Source organism: Taudactylus pleione, unplaced genomic scaffold, assembly GCF_031769625.1.
Source record: "Taudactylus pleione unplaced genomic scaffold, aTauple2 ptg000668l, whole genome shotgun sequence".
NCBI lineage: Eukaryota > Metazoa > Chordata > Amphibia > Anura > Myobatrachidae > Taudactylus > Taudactylus pleione.
The window spans coordinates 132,925-153,741 of record NW_028285070.1 but is presented as its reverse complement, the minus strand read 5'-3'; the positions used below and the strand labels follow the sequence as shown (position 1 = coordinate 153,741).

The 20,817-nt window shown below is 45.7% G+C and overlaps 1 protein-coding gene across 1 annotated transcript in view; it reads right to left on the bottom strand.

Annotated features, from left to right (window-relative positions):
* Nucleotides 1-20,817, bottom strand: part of LOC148478247 (cell adhesion molecule DSCAM) — a gene marked incomplete at its 3' end in the record, with an annotated part of 235,003 nt that overhangs the window by 154,238 nt on the left and 59,948 nt on the right. Inside the window, exon 10 of the mRNA XM_088455734.1 lies at nucleotides 31-230. Coding sequence (XP_088311860.1) covers nucleotides 31-230 — 200 coding nt within the window. The remainder of the gene's footprint in view (nucleotides 1-30; nucleotides 231-20,817) is intronic.

Below are 20,817 nucleotides of genomic sequence, written 5' to 3'. Positions count from 1 at the left end.
ATGATGCATTATGGGGATAATGTCGTGTACCTGCAGTATAGAGAGCACTTCATCTCCCACTTCCTTTGTGGACACCTGGTACCGGGACATTTCGGGGACATTTATCATGCGGTCCTCCTTCTCCCAGCGTACAATGATGGGCTTTTCCCCGTGGGCCGTGCAGTTCATTTCTTTCTTCTGACCTTGCGTTGCCAGAGTTGTATTCGGATAGGAAATTATTCTAGCAGGAACTACAAAGGCAAAGAGAAGCAACCACTTACATTGAGGGATAGTCTAACACACGTTTTCACAGCACTATGCCGCCCACCACACTCTTATACAGGGTGACTATTTGAACAATTTAAACAGGGATTCTAAACTGGCATAGAAGAGTAACTGTCACCTAATTACACCGGAGGAAACCATCCTGAAAAAGCAGGGTATCTAGGAAGCAGTGACCTCACTGATGGACACATTCATCACCAGGTCACATAGCACATTATTTACAAATATAAAGTCACAGCGTACGCATGTAAGTGATCACACCGCGCCACTCACCCGCACGCAGGATCAGCCGCCATAACCGTCATTGTCACTTACACATGCCCCGTGCTAAGTGCAGGGGATGCGACTGAATTTGGCGATCACAATGCATACGGATGACTCAGAATAGCAAGTAAGTCTGGCTACATTAGAATGCTCACAGAGGTAAATCCACCCGCAAGGCAATCACATTGAGAACACCACCTATGTACGTTGCTCTGACACTAGCAGCGGTTCCTGTTCAGCCGGAAACAGGGTCACTTTTTGCTTTGGGTGAAGCACTCAGGTCACTCCCAAAGACTGTTGGGGCAGTCAAATGACAACATTACACACAGGCAGATAGTGTACGTCTTCCAGCAGGCATGTATAATTAAGCCTGGTCAGGGCTGGACAAATCCCATGAAACAGGTTGGTACTGTAGCTGTTGTGTCTGATTATAACAGAATCAAATGTTTTTTTTATTATTATCAGGCCCCATTATTACTTTGCAGCAACATAGGAGGTGATCGGTGGCAAATTGGCTGAGTGTGTAGACAGTATGAGAACAACAATCACAGTGATAGACGGTGAGCGGTGAAGTCCCAATTAGAATAGCGGGACAGAACACTCAGGGCCGCATTCAATTAGTTTCACAACCGCGATACTTTTCCGCCTGCCGGACTTTTCGCCTACATCGCGTGTTTTGGCCATGGAAACTTATCGTGCGCGCCCCCGCTATTCGCCGTATTCAATTACAAAGGACACGAAAACGCATCCCAGCAAAACTCAAACAGGCAAAAAGTGCTGTCAAAGATGGGGATATCAGCCTGACGCCCCCCAAAAGATACACTAACATTGGGAATCAGTATAGATGTCCCCGAATAGCCCCCCTGAAGCTATTTGGGGTACTTAAGTGCTTTCAATTGCCTCTATATACCTTCAAGTGGTGAAGAATAGCATTAAGCAGTATTTTTTGAAAAAATAAGTAGTCCTGTCAAATTTGGGGTACTTGAAAATGGGTGCAAGCGTGGTTTAAATTAAAAGTTTAAAGTGAAGTTTTAAGTGACGTCAAAAACGCACCTTCAGCAAGCACCTGCAATCAAAAAAACACCTACCCCATAATGCAGACCCCCCAAAAGTCTATTTTGCTACTTGTAATGTGTGTACCCCCACTTTGTACTTTTTCGTCCCCATTTTCAAAGTAATTTTTTGGGGTGTTCCACATTTTTTTTTCTTTTTTTTGACGCAGTTATCCTTTGTGGGGATGTCCCAAGGGTGCAGAGTGGTTTCCGCACCTTTGCACCCCAAAACCGCAATTCTGCACTTTTTTCTGCCTGCTATTCATAGGCAAAACTTTTTGGCCTATTACATTGCATTGACTTTCCGCGTACGCAAAAAGTCTGTGCAATAGAATACGGCCTGGCGAAAAGATGTAATCCGCGATACTTTTTCACGGATTCCGACTTTTCGCCCTTAATTGAATATGGCCCTCAATATGAAAGGGTCCCGCCTAAGCTGGGACAGTTGGCAGGTACCTGTTCTGAAAGGCCAACCTAATGCCAGTATTGCTCTATGGGTAGTGAGGACGATACATATTTAGCTGGCATTCTAATAGTTTCAGACAACAGAAGCTCCTATAGTATACCATGGAATTATGTAGTAAAATACAGGTAACCAGTGAAGAATTAAGGCGACTAAACAAGTTTCGTATTTTTTTTTTTTTTTTAAATAGAGAATTCATATTTGTTGAGGAAATATACCAATAATATATTATAACCAGATGAAAGTCTACATTAAAGGGGTTTATAAGGCAAAATCATTAAAATTAAGTAATACTGTAATTAAAAGACTATAAATTGTTAATGCTGTAGGTAGTACTGCGTGTTTTGGCTGTAAGTGCCGAATAAATGTAACTTTGTATATTACACACTTACTGTATATTGTGTTGATAATTCTTTTGTAGCCCCCCTACCACGGCTTCAGGCTATCATACATGATACATGCATGCTTGCTCCCTGTCATCAGCAACTACAGTCAGTCATTCAGTCAGTTACAATAGATGCTGGAGTCTCTGGCAGATAAATTAGTAATACCCAATACATACAGTATGAGGGGTGGACAGGTGTGTTTGCACTGTAATAGGGTCTCTCCGACAGCAGGTGGCGCTGTGCCATTGTGCAGAGCTGAGAGCTGCCTAGGTGAATGTATTGGGGAAGTAAAAAAACAACAACTTGTATGTTAGGTTTCCAATGAGCCTGGTACTGTAGCTGGTAGGCTCTGTAGTTATTATCACGGTGACACTCAGGACCTCATTCAGAGCCGCTCGCAAAATGCAAGAGCTCGCTCTGAATGAGGGCGGACGCTTCTCTTTAATGAGCCGGTCTCCTGGCCGCTCGCTAAGCTGTGGGTGACCACCCACAGCTTTAGGGAGCGGCCAGGTTGATGGTCGCGATGGTCAAGACCATCGGGGCTTGCGACGAGATCCTTGTGGCAAGGTATTTTCTGCCGGAAGCTCACCACTGACATCATCAGTGATGTCAGTGGGGCCGCCCCCAAACGGCAGGCGTTCCTTCGGGAACGCCTCCGTTTGGCCAGCCACCCCCCCACCCAGCCTACAAAACGGTGCAAGCTGTCGATCACCATCAACAGCCGCCCCTTTTGTAGTGAGCCCCGGAGCGAGAGAATTTCTCTCTCACTCCGGGGCTTGCGCAGTGCGGCCGCTGCGCGTGTGCAGGGCCTCAACACTGACCCGCTTGCGAGCGCTGGCGAGCGCGTCTGAATGAGACCCTCAGTGTGGGCCAATATCTGTAATAAAAAAATATGAACTTTGATAATAATAGAAGAGTGGGGATCATACATTTGACCCACTGTCCACAATAAATAGGAGAGTGATAGAGAAGAGCATCTTACTACTAATAATGTGCTTCAATAAACAGAAGTTCCTCATTGCGTTTATCTAGCAATACTGTGCGACAATAAAGGTGTCAGTGACCTATCCGCCCTTGGACTGACCCCAGTACAGGTCTTCTGTACCATGATTACTGCGTGTAGGTGTCACTGACTACAGCCGTATAATTATAATGCAGTGACTGGGATAAGATGCATTAATTAGACACGTGTTTGCAACCGGCCGCATCCTCATTTGATTTAAATCATTAATGGGGCTGATGGCGTATCCTGCGCTCCGTTTGGCGACACCAGCCAGGCGCTGCGATCGGATTGAATGTGTCAGTATAGAGGCTGTGAACATTTAAGGTTCATCTTTTATTCCCTTTGAAGCGATATCAGGTCACATTATTGGGAAACAGGTTGATTTAATCACCGTGGCAACTGTGGAATTTTAACCAGGTAAAATAAGCAGAGTCTCCTTCTGTCTGACTGTAATGCGAGCAGGAGATTCCCTACATGTGCTGTCCCAGGAGGGGTCATTGGATGTTGGCTGATTAAGAAGCAGTAGGGGAAACACGGTCTCCGATGAGAGCCCGTCCCGCCGAGGAGTAAAAAAGTAAAGTGATAGCTACATGTACCATTTCCTTCTGGCTTCAGACCTGACTTGTGCTTCAGCATGTACATGGCCATCTGGTCATACATGTGCAAATGGCAAGCATTGCGATGGGCATCACAAACAGCTCTAGTCCACCAGGGAGGGATGAGAAAATCCCTCTGCGGATGGGCTGCTACCATCGGATAAGGGAAGCAGGCACCATCAGCTGATGGTAGCTATGGGAGTCAAGCTTTGGAAACATTTGGTATTCGGAGCTTGATAAATTGCACAACTGCAGCATCCCCATACATTGTACAGATGTGTGCACATACAGTCAGGTCCATAAATATTGGGACATTGACAGAATTTTCAGATTTTGGCCTCTATTCACCACCACAATGGCTTTGAAGTGAAACAAACAAGATGTGCTTTAACTGCAGACTTTCAGATTTAATTTGACGGTAATTACATCCAAATCAGGTGAACGGTGTAGAAATTACAATGGTTTCTATATGTGTCTCCCACTTTTTAAGGGGCTAAAAGTAATGGGACAAACTAAACAATCCTAAATCTAACTTTCACTTTTTAATACTTTGTTGTAAATCCTTTGCAGGCAATTACAGCCTGAAGTCTGGAATGCATAGACATCACCAGACGCTGGGTTTCATCCCTGGTGATGCTCTGCCAGGCTTCTACTGCAAATGTCTTCAGTTCCTGCTTGTTCTTGGGGCATTTTCCCTTCAGTTTTGTCTTCATCAAGTGAAATGCATGCTCAATCGGATTCAGGTCAGGGGATTGACTTGGCCATTGCATAACATTACACTTTTTAGCCTTAAAAAACTCTTTGGTTGCTTTTGCAGTATGCTTCGGGTCATTGTCCATCTGCACTGTGAAGCGCCGTCCAATGAGTTCTGAAGCATTTGACTGTATATGAGCATATAATATTGCCCGAAACACTTCAGAATTCATTCTGCTGCTTTTGTCAGCAGTCACATCATCAATAAATACAAGGGAACCAGTTCCATTGGCAGCCATACATGCCCACGCCATGACACTACCACCACCATGCTTCACTGATGAGGATCATGAGCAGTTCCTTTCCTTCTCTTCTCTTCCCATCACTCTGGTACAAGTTGATCTTTGTCTTATCTGTCCATAGGATGTTGTTCCAGAACTGTAATGGCTTTTTTACATGTTGTTTGGCAAACTCTAATCTGGTCTTCCTGTTTTTGTGGCTCACCAATGGTTTGCATCTTGTGGTGAACCCTCTATATTCACTCTTGTGAAGTCTTCTCTTGATTGTTGACTTTGACACATATACACCTACCTCCTGGAGAGTGTTCTTGATTTGGCCAACTGTTGTGAAGGCGTTTTTCTTCACCAAGGAAATAATTATTTTGTCATCCACCACAGTTGTTTTCCGTGGTCTTCCGGGTCTTTTGGTGTTGCTGAGCTCCTTCAGGTGCGTTCTCTCTTTTTAAGAATGTTCCAAACAGTTGATTTGGCCACACCTAATGTTTTTGCTATCTCTCTGATGGGTTTGTTTTGATTTTTCAGCCTAATGATGGTTTGCTTCACTGATAGTGACAGCTCTTTGGATCTCATATTGAGAGTCGACAGCAACTGATTCCAAATACAAATGTCACACCTAGAATCAACTCCAGACCTTTTACCTGCTTAATTGATAATGAAATAACGAGGGAATAGCCCACACCTGTCCATGAAATAGCTTTTGAGTTGATAGTCCCATTACTTTTGGTCCCTTAAAAAGTGGGAGGCACATATAGAAACCGTTGTAATTCCTACACCGTTCACCCAATTTGGATGTAATTACCCTCAAATTAAATCTGAAAGTCTTCAGTTAAAGCACATCTTGTTTGTTTCATTTCAAAACCATTGTGGTGGTGAATAGAGGCCAAAATCTGAAAATTCTGTCAATGTCCCAATATTTATGGACCTGACTGTACATCTAGCCTCCCTGCGTGTTACACTGCCCTTCCAGTCGCACTATGACTCGGTAGCGCTAAGCATTTTTCGTGCAACTTTTCCCCTTAAAATGCGTTTTATTCGCACAGTGATGTGAATAGGATGCACAAGCAGCTTCTGCTAATCGAAATGATATGCGGTATGCCTATGTTCTGAGTGTGACTGCGGGTGTATCTGCATGCCTATGTTCTGTGTGTGACTGCGGGTGTATCTGCATGCCTACGTTCTGTGTGTGACTGCGGGTGTATCTCTATGTCTATGTTCTGTGTTTGACTCCGGGTGAATCTGCATGCCTATATTCTGTGTGTGACTGCGGGTGTATCTGCATGCCTATATTCTGTGTGTGACTGCCGATGTATCTGCATGCCTATATTCTGTGTGAGACTGCCGGTGTATCTGCATGCCTATGTTCTGTGTGTGACTGCCGGTGTATCTGCATGCCTATGTTCTGTGTGTGACTGCCGGTGTATCTGCATGCCTATATTCTGTGTGTGACTGCCGGTGTATCTGCATGCCTATGTTCTGTGTGTGACTGCGGGTGTATCTGCATGCCTATATTCTGTGTGAGACTGCCGGTGTATCTGCATGCCTATATTCTGTGTGTGACTGCGGGTGTATCTGCATGCCTATATTCTGTGTGTGACTGCCGATGTATCTGCATGCCTATATTCTGTGTGTGACTGCGGGTGTATCTGCATGCCTATATTCTGTGTGTGACTGCCGGTGTATCTGCATGCCTATATTCTGTGTGTGACTGCCGATGTATCTGCATGCCTATATTCTGTGTGTGACTGCGGGTGTATCTGCATGCCTATATTCTGTGTGTGACTGCCGGTGTATCTGCATGCCTATATTCTGTGTGAGACTGCCGGTGTATCTGCATGCCTATGTTCTGTGTGTGACTGCCGGTGTATCTGCATGCCTATGTTCTGTGTGTGACTGCCGATGTATCTGCATGCCTATGTTCTGTGTGTGACTGCGGTTGTATCTGCATGCCTATGTTCTGTGTGTGACTGCGAGTGTATTTGCATGCCTATGTTCTGTGTGTGACTGCGGGTGCATCTGCATGCCTATGTTCTGTGTGTGACTGCGGGTGTATCTGCATGCCTATGTTCTGTGTGTGACTGCGGTGTATCTGCATGCCTATGTTCTGTGTGTGACTGCGGGTGTATCTGCATGCCTATGTTCTGTGTGTGACTGCGGGTGTATCTGTATGCCTATGTTCTGTGTGTGACTGCGGGTGTATCATCATGCCTATATTCTGTGTTTGACTGCCGATGTATCTGCATGCCTATATTCTGTGTGTGACTGCGGGTGTATCTGCATACCTATGTTCTGTGTGACTGCGGGTGTATCTGCATGCCTATATTCTGTGTGTGACTGCGGGTGTATCTGCATGCCTATATTCTGTGTGTGACTGCGGGTGTATCTGCATGCCTATATTCTGTGTGTGACTGCCGGTGTATCTGCATGCGAAACGCTACTTTACAGTGTCACAGCCGCTGAACATGTAACGTAGCGTATTGCTGGCAGATTAGATTTAGCATCCGTATATACTGTAATGCTATTTCCTCTTTATGTTATTACTATGCTGATTGCCAGTGGTTCTGCCATTGGAATGGGTATGAAGTCTCAGCGGCTGAATAGCCGCTGATTCATATCCCAACGCCGGCAGCCCGAAGGTAAAAGATCCCGACAGTGCAGGTAAGTCTCCTATCTCTACCCCTCTGCCCCCCTAACCCTCCCTTAGTGGTGCCTAACCTACCCCCCTAGGGCCTAACCCTATTCTCCCCCCCCGGGGGGCGTTCCTAACCCTAACCCCCCCATCCCGTACCCCAAACCTAACCCTCCCGGGGGGTGTCTGACTCTAAACCTCCCCCCTAGGGGTACCTAACCTTAATCTCCCCATCAAAACCTAACCCTAACCCCGCTACACTCCCTAAAGCTAACCCCCACCCTTCCCGCAGCTAACTCTAAGGGCGCCCGGACTTACCACGTTCGGTCCGGCGTCTTTCAGCGTTCTAGCATTGGGATTAAGATAGGCGTCAGTATTTCGACGCCTATCTTAAATCCCTTGTCGGGTATCGGATGTCGGCATTGAGACCGGCGGTCTCATAACTACACTGGTGGCCAAAATTGTGGACACATTTTGAAATGTGAATGTTCTTCTACTTTGAATGCCTATAAAAACTGTTTCACTTCATGCAGTGCAATGATTCATATATCAAATGAAAGGAAATTTAATACTGAATTCAACACAATAAACATAGGTCAACTATTTGCATTACAAGGGAAGTCATGCTACTTTCAGTCAGACAAAGAAGCACAGATGCGTGAGATTCAAGAAGCGGATTGTAGTAACAGCTACTACCAGCCAATCGGAATAGTTGTTCTGAGGACCAATCAGCTGTGGTTTATGAGCAGGTGCAAGGTCATGTACAAAGGTGGGAAAGGTCAGTTTGGCTGTTTCATTTTGCAGAATAAAGTTGGTTACTGAAGTGCAATTACGGTTGGATTTTTGTGTGTATTGTTTAGTGCTATTGACGGTGTAAAAAATAAATACAACAATGTCGTCCAGGCAAAGTGGTGACTGGTCACCCAGGAAGAGATCCAGGATTGTGGTGTTACGTGAAAATGGTCTTTCGTATGCAGCAATTGCGAGAGAAGTTGGTGGGAATGTGACAACATCAGGAATATGAAAGTTTTGTTTACGCTATCAGGAAACACAATCTATACAAAACAAAGAAGGAAAAGGCCGGAAAAAGTGCACAACAGCTGTTGATGATAGGAGAATAAAACGAATTTGCGTCAGGGACAGATGGATGTCATCTGCGGCCATTAGCAGTGACCTGAGTGCAACTGGTGTTTTTGTCAGTGCAAGAACGGCACTGAGAAGACTAACGGAGGTTGGCTCAAAGGTAGGATTCCCCGAAAAAAGCCATTGCTGAATAAGAAGCAGCGGCAGAAACTAATACAGTGGGCAAAAGAACACATTGCATGGACAGAAGGTCAGTGGAAACAAGTGCTATGGAGTGACGAAACTAAGATAGCGATATTTGGTAGTGATGGGAGAAAATATGTGAGACGTCGCATCGGGAAAGAGGTACATCCAGATTGCATTCAAGCGACAACAAAGAATCCTACAAGTGTTATGATCTGGGCATGTATGACAGCAGATGCTGTAGGCCGCCGTTATGTCATAGATGGTACACTGAACAGCAGAAAGTACATTGACCCCATCCTACAACCAAAACTTCTACCTTCTATCAGGGATCTTTTTCCAGATAATGCCCCATTTTTTTCCCATCAGGATTCAGCTCCCTGCCACACTGCACGGACATGCAAACAGTGGGTCACGGAGAATGACATACAGGTGCTGGGATGGCCAGGAAACAGCCCAGACCTGAACCCCATAGAACATTTGTGGTTTTGTTTGAAAAAACTGGTACATCTGAGGCGTCCATCCAATAAAAGACAATTAATTGAGGCTATAATTGTCTCATGGCACCACGTAATAAAGAAGGAAGCGCTCCAAACATTGGTTGGCTCAATGACACATCGCTGTGCTGCTGTCTTGAAAAATAAAGAATAGCCAACGAAATACTGATAGGACAGTAACATCATAAGTACACAGGGATTTTCACCCTAAGTGTTGCTTTCACTGCATAACTTCCTTTGTAATGCAAATATTTGACCTCTGTTCATTGTGTTGAATTCAGCATTAAATTTCCTTTAATTTGATACATGAATCATTGCACTGCGTGAAGTGTAACAGCTTTTATAAGCATTCAAAGTTGAAAAACATTCAAATTTCAAAAAGTGTCCACAATTTTGGCCACCACTGTACATCCCCTGCCATCAATGCAGAAAGCTCTGGAGATAGTGGACAACGCGGCTCTGTTACATCTGTGCAATTAAAGAAAAGATGAGCGGACACCCGCTGTTCTTATAGAATATTGGGAGAATTTTAGCACCCACCACGGTTTTGCCTTTCAGACTTATTGGCAGGCTACTTCATTCCTGGCTACACCTAGATGTTCATTGGGTTGTGGCACCCAGACGTCAAGCTCATTTGGTCATTGTGGATATGTTGTAAGGAACCAAATTAAGACTTTTAGCCTAAACTTTAGCCAGTTACTTAACATCCGTGTTCATCAGCAGTATGGGACGGTGGGGTTCCACTGAGTTGTCTGGCTTGGTAATGACCACTAAAAGGGCCTATTTCCACAGGGCCGTTAGTTCTTTATAATAAACTTGGCATCCAAGACACTCAGGTAACGGGGGTAGTAAAATGTAATCTACAGTATTAATGTACCATCCAGGCTCGGAGCATTTCCAGGCGGGGAAGGTTTTATTGACTTCTGATATTTCTTCAGTCTTAACTGGGGTTATATTGTGTAAGGTGTAGCTTTTTGCTTTTTTTGTCTTGTGTTTTTAAGGCCTAATTAGTAATGTTGATTTTCTGAAAATAGTAAATTTTGGAGGATTGCTGCATTATTAAGTATTAGAGCTGTTTATTATAATGGCACTGGTCCCCCCGTATTGGGTGGCTAAAGCAGTCCCCACAGCTTTGCCAATTACCAATTTAACAAGCTTGGCCCTGAGAGTTAACACCACCTGTAGATGGTGGTACCCATTGTCGCCGATCGCCCATGCTTTCACATTTGTTTTTTTTTTCAGACAGGGACCTTCGGGTTTCTCTCCGCCAGTTTATATTTGCACATGCGCAGTAGGTAAGCCAGGTCCGAACCATGCAGTAAAGCGAGGGAGTTTTACAGCGGAGATTCCGCAATGGATCTTTCATTGGTACAACTATATGGAATCGTGTAGCTAAAGAGAAAAGACCAACAATTTAAAGTAATAATAATTATAATATTCAGAATTTTTTTTTAAATAGAGTACAGAGGTGTCCTTATAAACAGTTGCTTAAGTCGCGCTAAATAGCCCCCCTCTCGGAGCACCAGGCCCCAGATGACTCCACGGCGCCAAGCAGCTTTTCGCTCAAAATGTTCGTCATGTACGCACTAATAAAGCTACTGGAAGAGACAAAGTCATATTGCTAGTGTATGCAGACCACGGTGATTAGCGACAATTGTACTTCTGTGTGCGACTACCTCTGAATCTATGCGAAAAAGGGCCTCCGATGCGAACAGCAAAGCTTTTCTCATACTACGTTCTGTTATGCTTAATCTGAGATTTAGGGCCAGATTCAGAGACGGATGCTCTGAAAGAGCGCTCACTCCGAATCAGGGCGTTTTTTGTTTTTTTTGTGCGGCCTCAGCTATTGCGAGGGGCCAGGATGATGGTCGCGATGGTCAAGATCATCGCGACCATCGGGGCTTGCGACGAGACCCTTGTGGTAGGGTCTCGTGGCCGCAAGCCCCAGAGAGCTTCTGGCTCTAAAAGAGCCGGAAGCTCTCCCACTGACATCACTGGTGATGTCAGTGGGGTCGCCCACAAACGGCAGGCGCTCGCATGGGAACATCTCGGTTTGTGAAGTCACCCCCCGCCACACCTACAAAACGGGGCGAGCTGTCGATCAACATCGACAGCCGCCCCTTTTGTAGTGAGCCACGGAGCGAGAGAATTTCTCTCTCGCTCCGGGGCTTGCGCACGAGCAGTGCCGTGCGCTGAGCACACCATCGACCCGCTCGCGAGCGCTCAAGCGCTTGTGAGCGGGTCTGAATCAGGCCCTTAGTATGCGTGTGAAACCAATTCCTGTGCAATGAAAGTTGCAGCCCAACATATTTAGTACACTCTGTGCGACTTTTCATTGATTCTGATGCTTTACGTAAATAAAAATATGGTACGCTACTCCCTCTTGGAGCGTCTAAATCACACACGGCCTCTCTCGGCACATGGCATACAGACACTAGATGTATGAGGACATATGTAAATGCAAAATGCCATGCAAAACTGGGTCAAAAGGTATATGATATGATAGATAGATAGATTTCCAGTTAGCAATATTGGCGGCTGGGCACAATGTAATATTATGCAGCCAATGAAATCAGTTGCCGGTTTTGCAATGTTTAAAACACATCAAATGGTACCGAGCCAGAATTCTCTTCTGGGCCTGATAATTATTTTAGATTTGGAAAACCGTGAGCACGTTTTGTAGTTAATCGCCCTGGTGCAGCAGTCAGACTATAACTGGCAACGCTCTTCAGACATTCATTTGGCAGAACGTGCACATTTGCAAAGACGGGGCAGGCATATGTCTCATATATTAACCAATACTTAATGGGCCATTCCCTCAGACAATCTGGCAGCCTGCACCTTTTGGAAATAAAAACTAAATAATTGTTTAGCACAGCATGGGAACCAAAAAAATGCACATCTACATGATAATAGCTAAAATCTCAATGTTTATTGCAATATTTCCATATAATAAAATTTACTCCGGAATGACCTCCCAAAAAACTGAAAAAGGGCGACATAAATATTGCTATAGTAAGACGCCAGCATCATGGAAAATGTGTGTGCAAATGATAATACAACACAAATGACCCCTCCCCAGCTACAATCACACAACTGCAGGTGGGATGTCATCGCACTGTGGGCCTGATTCAGACCCGCTCGCGAGCACTGAGCGCTCGCAAGCGGGTTGATGGTGCCCTAGTGCGCATGCGCACGACGGAGGGAGCTCCATCGTGGGCATGCGCGGGACCCGAATAGCGACGGCCAAGCCGCCGCTATGGGTCTCGCAACAAAGGGGGCGTGCTGTCGATGGTGAGTGATAGCACGCCCCCTTTGGTGGGCGTGCCGGGGGCGTTCCTGCCCAGACGGAGGCGTTCCCATGGGAACGCCTACCGTCTAGGGCCGGCCCCACTGACACTAGTGATGTCAGTGGGAGTGATTTTGGCTCTGATAGAGCCAAAAGCACTCCTGGGCTTGCGGCAGCGAGACCCTACCGCAGGGTCTCGTCACAAGCCCGATGGTCGCGATGGTCTTGACCATCGCGACCATCTTTTTGGCAGCTCGCATAAGCTGTGGGTTGTCAGGAGGCCGCTCCAATAATAGGTAGGAAGGCCCTGATTCAGAGCGAGCGCTCTTGTCAAAGCGTCCGGCTCTGAATCAGGCCCTGTGCGTGCTCAGAATGTGAGGTTACAATTACAGAATGGGAGGCGTCGGGCCTTACGTATTGCAGAGGCTGAACTGGGATGGGGCGCACTCAGCATCAGCTCCATAATGTACAGGGTGGCTGCTAACGTAGAAGACAGGCAATCATGGTGGAGGAGAAAATAAAGAAGATTACATATATGGAACTACACCTCTGGAAAAAGAAAGGATGGCTGGAGGGACAGCCCAACGCTAGCACGCACCGTCCTTGGGGTTTTGTAGATTCAGGCCAGGACCATTGGGGTTTGCTTTGCATGTGGCCTTGATTAAGCTCCCAGTCATCTAGACCAGTACGAGAAGGATATTTCTGGGTCTTGTGAAGGAACTCATACTCATACTGTAGGAGAACACTGGATAGAGTGTCGGAAGCACAACAGGTGTAGTCTTATTATGTACTCAGGACTGCAGTAAGTCGGGACAGAGGGCCTGATTCACTACCTATCGCAACTGCAATCACGCACGCAATCGGCCGATCGTTGCGTGCTTCTCAAGCATCGCAGTGCGCGAACCGGCCACTGCAATCGGGACTGCGATCGCAGTGACTAGGCAGACCCATCGCAGAGCAACAGACAGGAAGTGCCGTTTGTGGGTAGTGACGGGGTTCGGCGAAACTCAGGCGTGCCAGTGCACTCGAACGCCGTTGCAGGGGAGTGCATAAATTAACCATTGTGATGCCATGCGCAGCCTGAGTTCTCGCAGCGTCCGCTGAAGTTAGCAATTTCTGAGTAAGGTCAGAGCTTGTGCAAGTGTGCGTGAGGCTGCGATGGTACTCGATGTTACCGATGGTTTTGCAGTCTTGCTAAACATTACGGATGTGTGTAAGGTAAATAGGGCGTCCTGATGTAGTGCTGCGACGGCATAGCGATCACAATCTATTAGCATTATATTGCAGTGAGACTGCATGCGTAATTGCTATTGCAATCGCAGTTGCGATCCCTACTGAATCAGGCTCAGAAAGTAGATTTGACCACAGCAAAGTGCCTGCACTGTAGTACCGGTGTCAGCCTGCAGGAGACCATGATACTGGAGTGCTACACAGTACTGAGAGTAGAATGTAGTGAGACACCTGCTGGAATGGGTGAGAAGTGCACAACAGCCCCGATGGCAGATGCCTGAATGAATGCAGACTGAATGGATGCACTAATACGCAGACGCCGTGCGAGACCATAGTTCTTGCATTCGGAAATATGTTACTGTTTTTAGTAAACATTTTAGAAGAACACGTACAGCACAAGCCGTCACATTTTGCCAATGGTGTGATACATCATTAAAACACAAGGGAAACAGTTTATTCACACAAATCTGCTAAAAAATAAGTTATGGACACAATGTAACAAGAAAAGTTTGGCAGGGCAGCTGAGAGTTGTTACTCAGCCAGTCCTGGTCCCCTCCTGAACATTCGTAGGACAGCTTTGCTGAGTCCCACATGTGCAGTGCATTGGAAGTCCTGACACACGCATCCATGCATTTTATATTGAAATACTGACATGGAGGACAATAAACCATTTTGAACTTAGCCAAATATGTTAAAATCATTTTTCAACTTTTTCTTGAAAGTTCATGTGGATGCATACATGTGATTCAACAAAGCTGTCCCCTGAATGAGCAGGGGGGGACCAGGACGGACTTAGGAACCCACGGCTGTCCTGCCAAACTCTTCTTGTATATGTACTGCCATTGGTCTTACTAAATCGGCTTCACAATGCAAAGACAGCTATCACCAGTTAGGGAGGGGATTAAATGAGAAGTCCTATCTAAGGTGAAAACATGTTGAGAGTACTTCTGTCCATTTAAAAAATACAACCCTAGTAGAGGCATAAAGGGTATGCTAAAAGAGCCATAAGGCATACATTATTTACTTCCAGGTACTGACACAGCCACGCAACTAAGCATGCGGAAAAGTTGCAATGGGGCTTTGCAGTAAACTCCAGTTACAATGGGCATTGTGGTAAGCTTTAGTTGGGATGGACATCGTGGCAAGCTCCAATTGTGATGGGCATTGCAGTAAACTCCAGTTCCAATGGTCATTGCGGTAAGCTCCAGTTGCAATGCCATTGTTGTACACTCCAGTTATAATGGGCATAAAGGTAAGCTCAAGTTGCCATGGGCATTGTGGCACGTTCAAGTTACAATGGGCATTGCGGTAAGCTCAATTTGTGATGGGCATTGTGGTAAGCTCTAATTCAGTTGGGCACTGTGCTAAGCTCAAGTTGCAGTGGGCATTGTGGTAAGCTCCATTTTGTGACAGGCATTGTGGTAAGCTCAAGTTGCAATGGGCATTGCAGCAAGGTCCTGTTGCGACAGGCATTGTAGTTTGTACTAAGCTCTAATTGCGATGGGCATTGCGATAAGCTCCAGGTTGTGACAGGCACTGTGGTAAGCTCCAGTTGTGATGGACATTGCAGTATGCTCCAGTTACAATGGGCATTGTGGTAAGCTTTAGTTGGGATGGACATCGTGGCAAGCTCCAATTGTGATGGGCATTGCAGTAAACTCCAGTTCCAATGGTCATTGTAGTAAGCTTTAGTTGGGATGGACATCGTGGCAAGCTCCAATTGTGATGGGCATTGCAGTAAACTCCAGTTCCAATGGTCATTGCGGTAAGCTCCAGTTGCAATGCCATTGTTGTACACTCCAGTTATAATGGGCATAAAGGTAAGCTCAAGTTGCCATGGGCATTGTGGTACGTTCAAGTTACAATGGGCATTGCGGTAAGCTCAATTTGTGATGGGCATTGTGGTAAGCTCTAATTCAGTTGGGCACTGTGCTAAGCTCAAGTTGCAGTGGGCATTGTGGTAAGCTCCATTTTGTGACAGGCATTGTGGTAAGCTCAAGTTGCAATGGGCATTGCAGCAAGGTCCTGTTGCGACAGGCATTGTAGTTTGTACTAAGCTCTAATTGCGATGGGCATTGCGATAAGCTCCAGGTTGTGACAGGCACTGTGGTAAGCTCCAGTTGTGATGGACATTGCAGTATGCTCCAGTTGTGAAGGGCATTGAAGTAAGGTCCAGTTGTGTCGGGCATTGTGTTATGGTCTAATTGCGATGGGCATTGTGGTAAGCTCCAGTTGAGATGGGCACTGTGGTAGGCTTCAGTTGCAACTGGTATTGTGGTAAGCTCCAGTTTGCAATGGGCATTGCAGTAAGCTCCAGCCCACCAGGGAGGGATCACAATCCCTCTCTGGCCAAGCTGCTCAATTAAGGTAAGCGGGCTAACTCCATCGTACCAATAGCTACATGTATGCTGCCAATTAAAGACAAAAAAATAGTATCAGCTATTTTACAACATTGAAAAATGTTGCTTTTATAATCAGGGCTGAAGAGTAACAGCATGCCAATAGTTCCACTTCTGGCAACATAACATATTAAAATGATATTATGGCCATTTCCCAATGGTGGAGTGCTGGTTATATAAATGTGATTCTGCTAGATAAGGATTTAAACCGTCTACTCTGTGAGCTTTTAAAATCAGTATCACACTTCTGTCATTCACCAAGAAGATTAAGGTATTTCACAGTCTTCCCACTTCAAAGAGCCTTTGTAGTGTTAAGCAAAAACAGCTTGCCACCGAGTACAGTCAGTTTAGTTAAAGTTTGTTAAATATTTAAAATGAAAGATGTGCGACCTCGCTTAGATATCAGGCTGAGCTCTCCTGTATCCATAAAGGAATACATCTACTGCTTTATTATACCAAAGCTTTGTTATATTGGGGAATGCAGATTTTCCCCTTCACATTTGCACAAGGACACGAGTAGATGATATATGAATGTGTGCACTCTGATATTTATGTAAAATGTATTTACATAGTGCTCTTTACAACTGGCGTGAATAAACATTGTAATATACAGAGACTGGGTATCAGGCAGATTTATAGAGTGTACACTGCTGCTCCCCATGTATGACGTCACACAATACAAATATAAGAATGTATATATCTGCAGGAGAGCCTTACTGAGTGCAGTCTTGTTTGTTGTAAGGTGGGAGAGATCCTATTTATTACATTGGGCTAATATTTTATACTTCATGCACCTCCAAGTGTGATATAGGTCCTGATACAGCTCTCATTAAAAAAAAAGCTATAGTGTAGCAGCACTTTTTACATCCAGCAGATGGCGCAACGTGTCTTTCATCCACTAAAGACCATTCTCGAACCAGGCCTAGTGGCCCCTGTGCCACAAAAGGGGGGGGGGGGGGGGAGGAGGTAAACCTGCAAGCCATAATCTCACCTATGTGACTAGCGAGTGATACTTAGGGGCATATTCAATTGGGGGCGAGAATAGCAAAAATCCCGCACCCGCAACTAGGAGCAGAGTTTTTGATTTTTTTAGCACATCCAGAGTGAAATCCATAATTTTAGGACAAATGGTCGGGAAATGATATGGGACCCCGACGGCTAATTAAGCAATTGTAAGTTTCCAATTAGCTTAATTAGTCAGTAATACTCACCTTCCGACGAGCTGTCTTCTCCCTCGGCGTCGGAACCTGCAGTATGTCAAGTGTGTGTGAGTGTTTTTAAGTGTGTATGAGTGAGTGTGTGTGTGACCCCCAGTGTGTGTGTGTGTCCCCCAAGTGAAAGTATGCCCCCCTGTTAGAAGTGCTGGGAGAACTACATCTCCCAGCTGCCTTTGTGCCTCCCTGCAGCCCCCGGGACTCCCAGCAGCCTCCATCCCAGTGAGAAGATGGAGGAGAGGCCACCGGGAGCCGCGGAGACACCGAGGTGAGGAAGTGTAATTTTTTTACGTGACGTAGGGTTTTCAGGTCTGAAAACCCTGCGTCCACTTTTTTTAATTGGATACCACGGGTAACGGGTGAAGGTTTTTTACCTCGCGTCCAATTGAATATGCCCCTTACTGTATAATTCTTAGTGGGTTGTATATTATTTTAAGACAAAACTGTATGTACTGTACTGTGTGCTATGTGGGTTTTCGAAATGTTTTTATGTAAATAAAATACTGTAGTTTGTATGGTGTATGTATTACCACATGGGACTCCCGGCGGCGCAGGGCCAGCGATGTGCTCAGCGATACACCACCACTGCCTACTCCGTTTGCCGGGCGCCCGCTGAGATTTTGTTACCAGCAGGTGCCTGGCAGCTCCTTACCTGCAGCCAAAGACTGGAGCTCACTCCTGAGCTCCGCCTTCCGGCTCCCGCAGTGGGTGAAGGGAGAGACGTCATGATGTCTCTCCCACAGTGCCGGGCGCAGGAGCAGTCAAAGGGCAGCGTGCACAGGAGCGGGGCTTCAGGTTAGTTTTGTATGTGTGTCACTATGTGTAAGGGGTACTACTAGTGTGGGTATTGCGTAAGGGGCACTACCAGTGTTGCATAAGGGGCACTAATACTGTGGGCACTGCATAAGGGGCACTATTACTATGGGCATTATGTGTAAGAGGCACTACTGCTATGGGCATTGTATAAGGGGTACTACTACTGCGGGCATTGTGTATAAGGGGCACTAATGTGTGGTGTAATGTGAATAAGGGACACTACTGTGTGGTGTAAAGTGAATATCCGACACTACAGTGTGGTTTAATGTGAATAATGGGCCCTACTGTATGGTATAATGTGTATAAGGGGCACTATAGTGTGGTGTAATGTGAATCAGGGACACTACTGTGTGGTGTAATGTGAATAAGAGACACTACTATGTGGTGTAATGTGAAATAGAGACACTACTGTGTGGTGTAATGTGTATAAGGCGCACTACTGTAGGTGGTGTAATGTGAATAAGGGGACACTACTATGTGGTGTAATGTGAATAAGGGACACTACTATGTGGTGTAATGTGAAATAGGGACACTACTGTGTTGTGTAATCTGAATCAGGGACACTACTGTGTGGTGTAATTTGAATTGAGAGTAATATTGTGTGACCACACCCCTTTCTTGCGAGAACACGCCCCTTTTTGCAGGAGCGCACTGTCCATTTATAGAAAAATTGTAGGGCACAAATTTATAGTTTGCAGGGAGCGCAGAAAACCTTAGCACCGGCCCTGACAATGAGGTATTTGGAAGTAGGTGTCCCCCTGTATCATCTGGCAATGAGGAAAGCCGCCCTGGGGGGACACAGATGTACATTATACACTAAGGGGCCATTCAGAGTTAGATGCAAGTTGGCGTCAATTGCACTCATACTGAATGTGTGGAACGAGGAGCGGAAATCTGCCCGCCTGCAGAGCTGTATGCCTCCTAGTGACCACAGCGCCCCTATCCCTAGGTGTCTGCACACAGCCGCACAGTTGTGTACGCACAACTCAGCATGGCCCGTTCTTCCATCGACGCGCCCTCACACAACGTAGCCTAAATATGAATGCCTCACTGCCACCTATTTGGTAGTAAGTGGAGAATTATTATTATTTATTATTATTATCCTTTATTTATATGGCGCCACAAGGGTTCCGCAGCGCCTTACGCAGTACATAAACATAGTACATAAACAGTTGAGCAGAACAAGAACACAGTGACATACAGTTCAAGTAATGCAAGACAAGTACATAGTATATAAACATTGCTGCAACAGTAGCAGGATGGCAAAAGTCACGGGTTAGGTGCTTTTGAGTATAGAGTAGATAATAAGTGAAGAAAGGATAAGCACAAGAGGAAAGAGGGCCCTGCTCGTGAGAGCGTACATTCTAAAGGGGATGGGCAAACAGACAGGGGTGACACGGATGGGGTAGACAGTGAGCATGGGACAGAGGGTTAGGATGACAGATGGGTGGATTCCTATTTTACAGTATGTGAGGAAGTCATTTGGATTAAGATTTACACCACTGACATTCATACTACTCAGAATCTCTGCTACAGAGCATGCGCAGTGCAAAACACTGATCTGCCCACAACTTTGCCACTAGCTGCTCTGCATGTGTATTAGGATTGTCAGCATGTAAACAACAACATAATGCATACGTACCTACCTCCCTAGCCTCCTCATGACACCACCAGGCCCGGCAACAGGGGGGGGGGGGAGGCACATATAGAATTCCTACACCGTTCACCTGATTTGGATGTAATTACCCTCAAATTAAATCTGAAAGTCAGCAGTTAAAGTACATCTTGTTTGTTTCATTTCAAAGCCATTGTGGTGGTGAATAGAGGCCAAAATATGAAAATTCTGTCAATGTCCCAATATTTATGCACCAGACTGTATGCCTGTGCTGTGTATGTAATCTATGTAATCTATATGCATGTTCTATACGCGTGTATATATGCCTGTACTATATATGTGCATAGAATGGCTCTGGTGTGGATTCAACTTTTTTTCCCTCTAGTTCTGTTTTTAGTAAATAACGTCTGGTCCTGTTTCCATATCATGCACGCTGTCTGTGCTGTCACACACATGCAATGTATGCTGGGAATGTGTCACTTCACTACAGAGGGCTGGAAAATAAGCCTTGAAAAATGATTTTCCATTTACAGTATGTCCGCCAGAAAACAGCCTGCGGTACACCCAGCTCTTTGCCTCCTGCTGGCTGCTCGTAGGGAAGGGAAGACGGGAAGGGTGACCTTGCAGTGCTTGTTACTCACTTTATGCAGGATCAATTAATGGCAACCAGAGGGAAGTGGCGCGCTGGGGCACTCCAGGCCCTCGCCTCACAGTGCCAGAGACAGCTACAGCTAGCTCAGAGATCCCCAGGAAAGGAATAAATAGGGAAACATGAGCATAGGATAATGAACACTATATATTCCATATATTTACTGAGACTTCTGCAGCTACAAAAAGCCACAGCC